The sequence below is a fragment of the Delphinapterus leucas genome, chromosome 3 (assembly GCF_059928025.1).
Source record: "Delphinapterus leucas isolate spDelLeu-1000000601 "Yukka" chromosome 3, BTC_Dleu_Yukka2, whole genome shotgun sequence".
NCBI classification, from domain to species: Eukaryota; Metazoa; Chordata; class Mammalia; order Artiodactyla; family Monodontidae; genus Delphinapterus; species Delphinapterus leucas.
Genome location: NC_143131.1, coordinates 43,612,292 through 43,625,175, shown reverse-complemented (window position 1 = coordinate 43,625,175; position 12,884 = coordinate 43,612,292). Strand labels below are relative to the sequence as shown.

Here is a 12,884-nt window from a genome sequence, read left to right as displayed (position 1 = left end):
TGCCCATTTCTAGCTGGAGATTTCCAGATATCACCATTTAGGAACTTAAGTTTCCTAAAATGCCTCTTCTATCCATTTCCACTAAGGGGAATTATTCCTGGGACTTACCCCAGTCCCATTTTGTTTAGCCTGATACCTGGGCACCCTCTAACCTGTGGCACGCTGGACTGCCCCGGACTTCTAACCTCTTCTGGGAACCTTGAACTCTCCAGGCCCGGCTGCTCTCTGCAAACATAGTGGTACCAGTCCTGGTGGAAACAAGAAAGGGCACATAGAAAGGAGTCATTTCTCTGAGCTCATCGTTCAGGAGCACAGGAGCTTGTTGTTTTCCAAATCTTAGCCTTTAGGACTTTTTGGTTAACCTACACAGAACCTCAGAGACTTTATCTTTTTGAACTGTTTGGCTTTCTGTAGTCTCCTTTCCCCATGATTATCTGCCCAAGATAGAGATTTTTTGGCCAGCTCTCTTTCCCTTGCTCCTTCTGGCCAATTATTGTCCTGCTAGAGACTTGGCCCTTTGGCAAAGCCATCACGTTGTGGAGAATCAAGCGAGTGGACTGCGTGTCCCTCCTTCTCCCTCCCTTTTCACCCAGTTGACCCTAAGATAATTTGGTTACTCTCTTCTCCAGTGGGAATTTCAAAACTGTGATTGACTTTTAGGCCCCGCTCTGGGATAGATCAGTGTAAAGGACTCATGTTCTGGTTTTCTTACCAGGATTATGGGGGGTTATATTTAGAAAGACCCCTGGAATGAAGATATAATCCAGAGCTTTCTAGCCCCGCATTTTGGCCAAGCTTGACAATTTTATTCTCCAACACTCAGTTCTGACCACATGTACTTTTAGACAGGAATTGTCCTCAGCCTGGAGCCAGATGGAAACTCCTTTCCCCTCATTCCTACCCTCTTTCCCTCAATGTCCTATGAGAAAGTCTACCTGATCTACAATGGCAGTTGTGAAGAACTGGAATACAACCTTCCCTTAACTTGCCATTTGTAATAGATACTATATGCGGAGCTATTTCTTTGAATCCTTAAAAGCTCTGGCCAATAGTGACTGTGTCCTAGACAGGCCAGACTACAATGGCATTTGTCTGCCCTAGTCATACCTACCAACTGACTTTCCCCATTACTAGACTCCGTGGGGTTGGAGAGCATGTCTTGTGAATTTCTGGTTGACCACAGTCTCACTGAGCTTTCCACACATAGGTACAGTGCAGTGGAAAAAGTATAAACTCTGGAGTCACACAGGACTAGATTAAAAACTGGGTTCTTGCACCTATTGGCTAGAGTGAATTATTTAAATTTTCTGAGCCTCAGGTTTTTTAAAAAATATGTCAATGGACACAACAATTCTTGCCTAAAACAAAATTAAATAAAACGAGTTACATAATGTGCCTAGCAGAGCACAATTAAAGTTAGGTATTGTCAGTGTGTTTTGTTAAACAAATGGGTAAGAAATGTCTTGGATTGCCTTATTTCTACAGTTCAGGATGTAAATGTATACTTTATAATTAAATTTTGTAAAGTACTTTTCAAGTAGTTTATTTATTCATTAAACAAATATTTATTGAAATGCCAGATGTAGAACGGTGAACTAATACCCATTTACAAAGCAACTGTAAGTAAGCTTCTGACCTATGCGCCAGGATTCCAGCCTACAAAGTCCTTTGTTTTGTGGGAAAATATTTATTTTATTAGGCATATTTCAGAACTTTCTGATTGCTTAATATTCTCATGCCATGATTCACTGTAAAAATGAATATAGCTTTCCAACTGTAAGGAATTGGTTAGTGAGGACTTAGATCCTTTCTTGAAAGACCTAGAAATGCCCGAGGCCTGCCATTTTGAACATTGATATGGCAACAGACCAATTAGGTCAAATGCATATCTACAAGTGAGATATTATTCTATATTTTAGTGCATAAATGGAGGCTCAGTGAGATTAAATGACTTGCATAAAAGCCACAGAGCTGACAGTTGGTAGCATTTGTATTTGACTTTAGGTCTGATCAATCCAAGGTTCAAATTCTACTACACTCCTATACTTAGATTTTTATATTAATGAATGTCCTTTTCCTTCTTGGAGGAAGAATGGTAGTAATTCAAGCAGTTGGAGCCAAAATGGCCCCAGTAATGTGCGCTAAAGAAAGAGCTCTTATCTACAAGCCTGAAGATCTGGGTTCTGGTCCCATCTCTGCTCCCAGCTAACCCTGCCATTGAGTGGAGGGAGAGGAATTGAAACCGAGAAGGACCCTTGGGGCCCCTGAGCACGGAAGCCTTTTTTGTCCCCTGTTTCTTGTAGGCAAGACTCCAGCCTCCATGACCTTCCCTGAGTTCCAAAGGGCAGATTCGAACAGTTGCTAATCAAGGGAGGAGCAGCCAAGAAACCACCTGAGGTGAGATTAATGGGACCAGAGAAGCTCATCCAGATTAGGAGACGAGCCCACCAGAGACAAGATTAAGGCATCACAGGCCCTGCACACACCCTAATCCTGTCAGCAACCCCACCCTTGAACTATTGCTATAAAACTCTTCATCAAATCCTCCCAGGTTAGGACACATAGTTTTCGAGGGCAGGAGCCTGCTGGGTCCCCCTTTGCCTGGCAAAGCAATAAAGCTATTCTTTTCTGCTTCACCCAAAACTCTTTCTCTGAGACTCATTTCAGCACCAGTGCAGAGAGGCTGAGCTTTCAGCATCGGAATTACCTGGAATCCCAACTTCTCTGAGCATCTCAGTAGCCTCTCAGCTGTAAACTTTGACCCATCACACAAAAGTCAATAGGGTCCCTGGCCATCTGAGAGCCAAATATGTCTCTTTAGCCTCAGACAAATGTTTTTCTTTGTGGTTCTATAGGAATCAAGGGACGATCCAAGGGATGTTATCATATTATCCCTTCTAGTAAAAGCACTACTCTGAGAAGGTCTAGGACTTGGAACCACATATCCACCCATTCATAAGTCAGGTAGGAATACGGCCTCATTAAAGTCCTAGAGAAATGGACCAAGCTGGAGGTCGTAAAGAGTGGACCATGTTGGGATAGGCAATAACCACTTCCTGATTTCATAGTGCCCAAGGCATTCGTGGGTTCCTTCTCCCATTCTGCATGTACTGAGTCATCAGAGAAAAGGGACTATTGGTCCGTTCTTGAAGTTGGTATAGTAAAACACCATGGGATTTACTTTTTTAAATTATTATTTTAACTTCTTATTTTGAAACAATTTCAGACTCAGAACAGTCGCAAAAGAATACAAAAAATTCTCTTATACTATTCATCCATATTCACCAAATGTTAGCATTTACTGACTTTTATCTAACTTAGCTTTATCATTCTCCCTACACACACACACACAACTTGAAATTTTGAGAGCCAGTTGCAAACATGATGCCCTCTTACTACTGTATTTAGTAATATATTTATATTTATTTACCTCTATACTTAGTACATTTATATTTAGCTCTGTATCGTTCCTAAAAACAAGGGGCCATTCTGCTATATATCCACAGTATAATTTTCAGCAGCATGAAATTAACACTGATACAATGCTATTTTATAATCTATAGACCTTAGTCAAATTTCACAAGTTGTTTCAGTGAATGTCCTCTATAGCAAAGGAAAAACCCATAGCATAAAACACAGCATTTAGGGGCTTCCCTGGTGGCGCAGTGGTTGAGAGTCTGCCTGGCGATGCAGGGGACACGGGTTCGTGCCCTGGTCCGGGAAGATCCCACATGCCGCGGAGCGGCTGGGCCCGTGAGCCATGGCCGCTGAGCCTGCGCGTCCGGAGCCTGTGCTCCCCAATGGGAGAGGCCACAATAGTGAGAGGCCCGCGTACCGCAAACAAAAAAAAAACATAGCATTTAGTTCTCAGGAGCCTTTGTCTCCTTTAATCTGGATCCATTCCGCAGTCGTGTTGACTTTTGTGACCTTACCATTTACTGAAGAGAACAGGCCAGTTATTTGTAGGAAGTCTCTCAGTTTGGTGTTTTTTTTTTTTTTTTCAGTACGCGGGCCTCTCACTGTTGTGGCCTCTCCCGCTGCGGAGCACAGGCTCCGGACGCGCAGGCTCAGCGGCCATGGCTCACGGGCCCAGCCGCTTCGTGGCATGTGGGATCCTCCCGAACCGGGGCACGAACCCGTGTCCCCTGCATCGGCAGGCGGACTCTCAACCACTGCGCCACCAGGGAAGCCCTCTTAGTTTGGTTTTATCTGATGTTTCCTCATAATTCAGGTTATGCATTTGGGGCGGGAAAGCCCTGAGAGAGGCTGGGTTCTTCCCAGAGCTTCCTGTCAGGAGGCACTGGTGCTCTCTTTGCCCTGTCACTGACAGTGATTTCTTTCATCAGTTGGTCAAGTGCTGTCCTTTAGGTTTCTCCACCGTGAAGGTTGTATTTTCCCCTTTGAATTCTATAAGTATCTGTGAGGAGATACTTTAGAGCTATCTAAACATCCTGTTTCTGATCACAATTTAGCTCACTAGTTTTAGCAGCCATTTTAGGATTCTTGCCTGAGGCATTTATTACTACTTGGTTGCCAAATGGTGATTTTTCTAGTTTTCTGTTTTTCCTTCTACATTGGAATTCTGCCCCATTGAATTGCTAATGACATTCCAGAAAGACTCTGTAAAAGAGAAAATATCTGAGCTAATCTAAATCCATAGGAAATAAAAACACCCCTCTCCCCTCTCCTTAATCCCAGAGCCCAGGTATTTTGCTAAGTGGCTTATCTGTCTATATTTAACACAGTGGAAATAGGCAGAGCTGTTGGAAGTTGTTCCTAAGGCTGCTTTCTATTTAAGGTAACAAATAATTCCTAATCTTCTCTGAGAACCTTCTCTCCTCAGGTTGACCCTATACTTTTTTCTCATAAAGTCTTGGTCTTATTATTTTCCCTTTCCTGGCCCTCTCCCAGTACACACACACACACACACACACACACACACACACACACACACACACACACACCATAAAACCTGACTCTTAAAGCTGGTGAAGTTAAAGCTGTTTTCTAAACATTAGAGACTCTACTCACCTCAAACCTCTTTCAGGGCATGACTGGCAAGTTGACATTCCAAAGGCGCCCTTACTCCCTTTGACTTCTAGCTCAGCACTTTCAATCACCTGCTATCTGGTCTTAAAGCTCAGACACTCAAGGTGAATCTAATTCATTTCTCTCTCACACTCTCCCATGTGAAGTAAGTCACTTTGTTTTCCACAATTTCTCACTCTTAAAATGACTTTTCAAAAACAGAACCTAAAACAGATCTCTCCTCCACTAGGCTCCTGAAATACAAAACTATGTTTAAGACTCTTCCCCAGTTACTTCCTTCAGAAGATTTCTGACCTTCATCACCACTCTTCCCATCTATGAGAACCATTCTCTCCCTGGGACAATCATTCTCCTTACAGTAGATATCAGAAGACCTTAGATTATTCTAATAACTTGTTATATTTTTTTAGGGAAGCTAATTTTCACTTAACACCAAAGGAGCAATGAGCACGAATGACCTGCATCCAAGAAAACCTTCCCTCCTGGTTAATAGACGCTGTTACTTTTAATATTAAGAAACTGGATCTCTTTTGCCTTATAATATTATGACTCTTAAGTATAATGGGAACCTTTAAGGAACCATCCTCTGGTCTGAAATCCATGGCACAGTCACCTGCTTCTAGGAGGAGGAATATATTTATGATTGATCTTTTGTCATAAATCTTAAGCTAGGAATAGAAATGGTAGATCTACTAAATAAAACTGACTTTATTCCCCAGGAGCTTCTGGGGAATTAAGTTACTAGTTAGTACCAGAAATTACTATCTTTGGAGAAACTCCAATTTCTCACGAGTAACCTTGCTTTTTCTATTAGGAAATATTGAGAGATGATATATTCTTCTCCCCACTTAAAATCCCCAAGTGACAGCACTTCCTTGCTTTATCCTTGAATAGGATAAGAAACAAAAAATTCTCCTCAACAACAGTTTTGGCCACTCTGGGAACATAGATCTTTTCAGATCTTTTCTTCCATGAAACTCACTAGTCAAAAGCCTTTCTGGTTCTAGATACATCCACTGTAACAAGCAGAGAGTCAGAGCAATGCATCACCAAACCTCTGTTAATTAATACAGTACAGTCATCGCTACATATCTGCAGGGGATTGGCTCCAGGAGAACCGCCCCCTCCTCCCCCACCGCCATGGGTACCAATATCCGAGGATGCTGAAGTCCCATATGTAAAATGGAATAGTATTTGCATATAACCTTCTGTATACTTTAAATCATTTCTAGATTACTTACAATACCTAATACAATATAAACGGTATGTAAGTCCTTGCCAGCATGTGGCAAATTCCACTTTTGCTTTTTGGAACTTTATGGAATTGTTTTTCCAAATATTTTTGATCTGCGGTTGGTTGACTCTGTGGATATGGAACCTGTGGATATGAAGGGCCGTATTTCCGATACTGGCTGATGAAACAAACTCAACTTCTCTCTAAATTACGTGATAACTTATCCTCGGCACGTTTGACGTGGACACGCAAGTATTTCGCCAGAACCTACCTGTAAGTTCAGATATTATAACAGATAGCAGGTCAGAAAAAGATGTGACCTATAGGAATTAAGGGTCGAATATTTTCTCTCTAGCCTTCCCTTCTGTGGTTGCAGTTTTAGAACGTTCAATCACTGCTGTTGAGGGAAGGACTGCCCACATGGTATCTGGACAACACAACACTGGGTAGAACCCATCTCCATCCGATGAGATAAAAAGGACACTGATAGGCCACAGGCATTAGGGACTTGGATTACATCTTGAAAAATATCTTAAGCCAGGTGGGGCAGTTTGAAAATCAATGAAAATAATACTTGCAATGGAATGAAATACATCGTATATTAAAATTCATGAGTTGATGATTCTTAAACAAAGAGAACAATGTTTGGAGATTGGAGCCAGGGAACTCACCTTCTGAAAAATGATATATAAAGGGAAAGAATCAAACGCTTAATCCTGTCTTTCCTGCATGTACTGCGCAACCAAATAGCTGATAAGAGAAAGTTCTTTATAAATAGAAGAATTACAGATAAGAATGAAGAAGGAATGATAAGATAAATAATATCAGTGTTTTGCCACTGCAAAAATAATGAGTTTAGGCAATTGTATCAATGAGTATGTAAAGCTATTAGTTGATAGGCTTATGGGGAACCTTAAGATAGCTGGATGGCAGCACTTGAAGCCACTTATCAATCTTAACACATCCTAAAGAGCAGCAGCCCAGCATTATTTTGCCTTGCGATGCAATGCAAGAGGAAATATACAATACAACGTGTAAAACATTCTTACCAAAAAATTGAACCTGATTCTTATTAAGCCTCTAGATTTAACCGGTAGTATATAGGAAATATAGGGACCAGAGGAACATGCCAAACAACACCATATGGATGCAATCAGCAAAATCCAGAATGTAGGAAACTCAAAAGACAAACAACCCAAGTTCTTCAGCAGATAAATTACAAGAAAAAAAATTAGAGAAAGGGAACCTATAGATGAAAAGAAACCAATGAGAAGTACCAAACAAATGTGAGGTGTGGATTTAGGATCCTGACTCAAAGCAACTATGTTAAAAAAAAAAAAAAAAAAAAAAAAGACATGTACTAGACCACGAGAGATATTTGAACACTAACTGAATATTTGAAAAAAGTCATCTTTTACTAATACTAGAGCATTTACAGATGAAATGACATGATGTCTGTGATTTGCTTCAAAATAATCTCGTGGGCAGAAACGTGGGTAGGAGTACATGTGAAGCAAGATTGGTTGGGAGCTGGTAGTTACGATGCTGACATGGAAGTGAAGGTTCATTATAAACTTTTTATAATATATATACCTTAGGCATTAGTCATCTCAGAATCAATGTACTTTTCTTTCTCTGATAAGTAGATCATTTTGGTAATAGAATCACTTAGGTTTGACCAATAAGCACACTTTTAATGTTCCTGAATTTGCATGGAAATGTGCAGAAGTTTGAGGAGGGGTAGAGTAAACCCTGAAAAGACATGTATCTCCTCCAATTAGGATATACGTTAATTCTCGTATTATCCCTCAAACCAGGGGCTGATTTTTCTTACTATCTGGCCAGGTCAGTGAGCAGCTGGTATTATACCAGCATGTAGACCGGGAAAATACAGGCTGGACTGCAGAAGACTCTTTCATGTTCACAGTGTCCTCCCCACCAGCAGCTCTAGGCCCTGAGGAGTTTCCTATAACTATTTCATATGAAATTAATGAGCCTGGTCGGCAGAGTCGTCTGCTCGCAAATACAGGTAATTCCACCATGATATAGTCAGTACCTTATCTCTAATTATTAAAGTAGGGACAATTTGGAAATACATCTTTTCCTTTTTAATCGTCAATGCCAATGTATCCACCTTTGAAATAAAACTTATATGGCTATAAGAATTTGTTATTTCTTTATGTGTGCTCTTTCTCTGGGCCTCTGCTCTCTCCTCTCATATGCCTCAATAGATGTAGTGGGGAAGGATGGCAAATTAGCTTTACAGAATTCTTATTTGTACCTCCAAATGGGGACTTCACCATGCCCATGACTGAAAACTGTTGATGGAAAATGAAAATAACAAATAGGGCAAGTTCTTAAAAGGAAAGGGGTATTGAAAGCTGCACCTGTTTCCATGGCAAGAGAAAGTGCGGTAGTAGGTAAGTTAGGAGATGAACACGTTATAAGTGAATCTCAAGGTTTTAAAACTCTCTTACGTGAAATGTTGACTTAACAGTGTGGGCGTGTGTATTTAAAATTTACTTTTTTCGTATGCTTTGGGTAGCAGTGCTAATTCAGATACCAAGGTATTGTGAATTATCCACTAGGACAGGCAAATCTGAGGGAGAAAAAGTGTTACAGCTGTCATTTGAAAATTCTAACGAGATGTCACTTTGGTCTTTACGTTTGTTTTTAACAGGAGCTGTTGTCAAGGAAGGAGACAAAGTTCTCATTGGCCAATCTAAGTCGGATGCTTCCAACCTCTTATTTAAATTGCCCAAACCTCAGCGTTCTTCATATGAAACTTGGTTCCAAGTTACATCTCTTCCTCACCATGGAACTATTATGGTTGGAGAGAGGAATATTACCAAAAGCAAACCCAATTTCTCTCAGTATGTAATTAATAAACTTGGAATCACATACCTTCACGATGACTCTGAATCACGAGCTGACAGTTTTACCTTCGCCGTTTGGCCCAACCAAAAGAGCAAGTCCACCACTAAGCCAGAGGCTGACTTTCTTGAAGAGATGTTTAACATCACCATCACTCCTATAAATGACAAGGCACAAGAATTAAGGACAAAAGGGCTTCGGTTGAAAGTTCTGCAGGGCAATAGGTTGGTTTTAGGACCTGAAAACCTAAAAGTGGAAGATCCAGACAGTCCTCCAGAGGAGATCAGATATATGATCATCCGTAAACCTAATAATGGTTTTTTGGCAATGGCTCACCGTCCACACATACCTGTTCAGCATTTCACACAAGCCCACATTGATAACTCTCAGGTGTGGTTCATACGAGGTGGAAGCCCATTCTCCGGAGTTTTACTTCAGTGTGACTGATGGCCAACACCGCCCACTCTACAAGCTCTTCCACCTGGATGTCATCCCCATCTCCATCATCCTCGTGAACCTCACTGACCTACTTCTCCCACAAGGCCAGACAACCGTTCCCATCACCAGTGCTCACCTATCAGCAGTGACCAATGGGAGAAGCCCCCAAATCACGTACAAGATAACACGGCCCCTCCAACATGGGTATCTGCTCGTCGAAAACCAGGTGGTCATCAGCTTTGGACAGGAGGATCTGAATTCAGGAAAGCTCTCTTACCACATGACACACCTCACTGCCTCAGAGGACCAGCTACGGTTCTCGCTGTTTACATCAGGACAAACACCGCACAGCAGGGTGCAGCCTTTCCTGCAGGTTATGTCAGATCTGACAATTGCCAACAGAGTGGCCCATCAGCTGAGAAGGAAGGACCTTGATGCTACTGAGCTTGCTAACAGGACTAACAGTGATCCCACATCTGAAGTGACAGAACCCCCTGTCCATGGCAGACTTGTACGAAGAGTGGCCCGGGGCACCGCAATGGAAGACACAACTCTGTTCACTCAGAAGGATGTTGACCAAGGACTGTTGATGCTCGAGCCACGCGCCAGTCTAACCGGCACCGATAGGCTGAATGACTCCTTCACGTTCCTGCTCAGGGCAGCCCACATACAGCCAGCGACAGGTTGTCTCCCCTTCACCATAGTGCCGCCTGACCCCTTTCTTTTGCAGACCTTTACCCCTGATGTTTCTTTACTAGTCACTGCAGATAACCTTGTGACTTCAGGTCTCTCTCAGGAAAAGCTTGTGATTTCCTCAGGACCTACAGCACAGACAGGAACTCTGGGGAAGCTGACCCAGACCAGATGGCAGGAAGCAGATCCCTGGGGACGACACAGTGGTGAAGAGCCCACTCTGGATGTCAAGGCCTCTCCCACCAGAGTCATTTGGCTACCAGATGCCACCAAAGCCAGCCCTGGGCACCCACCCAGCCCAGGGAGGGCAGCCTCCTTCTGATAATCATACCATTGGAACCCACACCCCCAGGTCCTAGGCCGGAAAGGAGCATAGCTGTTCCCACTGTCACAGTGATGGCTCTTCTAAAAAGCTCCAACAGTCCTCTGGTCAGTCTTTTCAGGGCCCAACAATGCGAGCACATGGAAAAAATCTCCAGTCATTGAGCCAGTGGAAAAATGTGTTCCTTGGGAGACATGTGTGAATCTGGATCCTGACATGGTCAAGCTCTGTCGACAAACCAACCCAGCATTGAAGCACAGCCAGTACTGGGTGTAGATTGAGGGTGCTTGTTCCTTACTGACCACCTGCTGTGTGTCAGGTACTGGGATACAAAGACAAAGAAATGCTGGTTGGATCAACTGAGAAAAGCCCAGCCCTGCCATCCCTTGGTGTTCTGTAGTAGCTCCATGGTTAGGTGTTGGCAGGTGTTTACTGTAACTTTTATACAACACTCATGTTATGGGCTGTCCACAATGAGCTTTGTGTACCCTCTTCTGGACCTGATGCTCTGAGTGTACGTAAGATTTTGCCACTATTTAAACCCTTTACCAAGGTGTGACAGAACATGCTGGCCCGACTGCAGATTAACATGGGAGCTAGAGTTAGTGGAGGAAGGCTTTGACTGTTTTTCACTGAGGATTCACTCGGAGTGATTCAACGAGGAAGTAAAGAGCTGTTTCTGCAAGTAGGAGAGGTAATGTGTCATATCAGTGAGTTTGTTTCTAGTGTTCTTCTGTAACGACTTTTCCCCCTTGGAGTCTCTAGCTTTGACTTCTTAATGCAAGAAATGCCTTGGTGCTCCAGATAGTACGATAGCCTGGCCCCCTTTGCAAGTATTCATTGAATACATTGAGTTTCATCAAGAGGCTGTGTCTATTCTGATTTGTAACATCAAGCCTATAGTACAAATATTATTTGAAGCCCTAAAGAATAGGTTTAATGCTTTTGTGATACCTCAATTTGGTTTCACTTTACAATGAACTGAAATAATGGCAAATTTGTATTTGACTTGTCTAGTCGAGCCTACCATTGGCCGACTCAGCTTCAGTTTCTGTCATTGTAAAATGGTGACATCAGTACTTCTATTAGTTAGGAATGCTTTGGGTAGCAAATCACAAGACATCTGCCACGAGTGGGGTTTAGGTTGCAGATTGGCAAACTTGCTCTGTGCAGGACCATATAGTAAAAATATTTTAGGTTTTGTGGGACACATATGGTTGCTTTTTAAAAATTTTTAAACAACCTTTTAAAAATGTAAACACAATTCTTATTTCCTAAATGTTACCCACAGACCATAGTTTGCCAATCATTGGTTTAGCTAAGCAATAAAAGTGTTCAATTATTTCTACGAACAAGCAGCCTGAGGTGGACATTCCAAGGCTGGTTCAACAGTTCAAAGATGTTGAGAACTGAAGCCGTTTTGTTCTTTCTGCCTTACCTTCCTCAAGCTATTGGCATTTCATCCTTTTGTTTAGCTCCTTGTGATTGTGAGATGGCTGCTGAAGCTCCAAGCAATACAGTCCCACTCAAAGGCAGAAATCCTAGTGGGGGAAAAGGAGAGACTTTTTCTTAGAGAGGATCTTATTTATTATTATTTATTACTATTTTTTAAAGTCTTGAGGCCTTCCCAAATATTTCCCCCACTTTTTCATCTCATTGTCTAGAACTGAGCAACATGATTCCCATCCTTTGACCAACCATTGGCAAAGGGAAATGGGATTCACATAACTGACATCTCTTCTGGGGCTGAGAGAGGATTCTGCCAGGTCAGAGATCAATGAATCAGCCCACCATGTAATTAGGGAAGGCTGGGAAATGGCAATTAGGCAATGTGTAGAATCTACTCTTCAAGTATTGAAATACTTGGGAAATTATTTAATCTTTCAAATTGGCATCTACTTTAATATCTCCTTTTCATATTTTAATGATTTTCTTAAAGCCAGTGTTTCTAGTGTGGGGGGAGGAACTTCCCCCTAAGGGGCATTTGGCAATGTCAGGAGACATTTTTGGATTTCACAGCTGGTGCTGCTGGCATCTAATGAGGACAGGCCAAGGATGCTGCTAAGTATCTGTACAAGACAGCCCCCATGGCAAAGAATTACCTGGCCCCAAATGTCAATAATGCTAAGGTTGAGAAACTCTCGTTAAAGCCATGATGTAGAGTTTTCTTGTATACCCAGTGAAGGATTAGTAAACCCATTACCACGTCTAGGCAAAAAATTGTATTCTAAAAACAGAATGGAAGGGTGAACATTCCGTAGTATGTTTGAAATT

The 12,884-nt window shown here is 42.1% G+C and overlaps 1 protein-coding gene across 1 annotated transcript in view; it reads left to right on the top strand.

Moving 5' to 3' along the window:
- The window catches only part of LOC149749551 (chondroitin sulfate proteoglycan 4-like), a 64,615-nt gene extending 52,112 nt beyond the window's left edge, over positions 1-12,503 (top strand). Inside the window, 5 exon segments of the mRNA XM_089908564.1 lie at positions 8,129-8,312; positions 8,964-9,582; positions 9,584-10,572; positions 10,575-10,756; positions 10,758-12,503. Coding sequence (XP_089764690.1) covers positions 8,129-8,312; positions 8,964-9,582; positions 9,584-10,572; positions 10,575-10,756; positions 10,758-10,886 — 2,103 coding nt within the window. The 3' untranslated portion in view covers positions 10,887-12,503.
- The last annotated feature ends 381 nt before the right edge of the window (positions 12,504-12,884 follow it).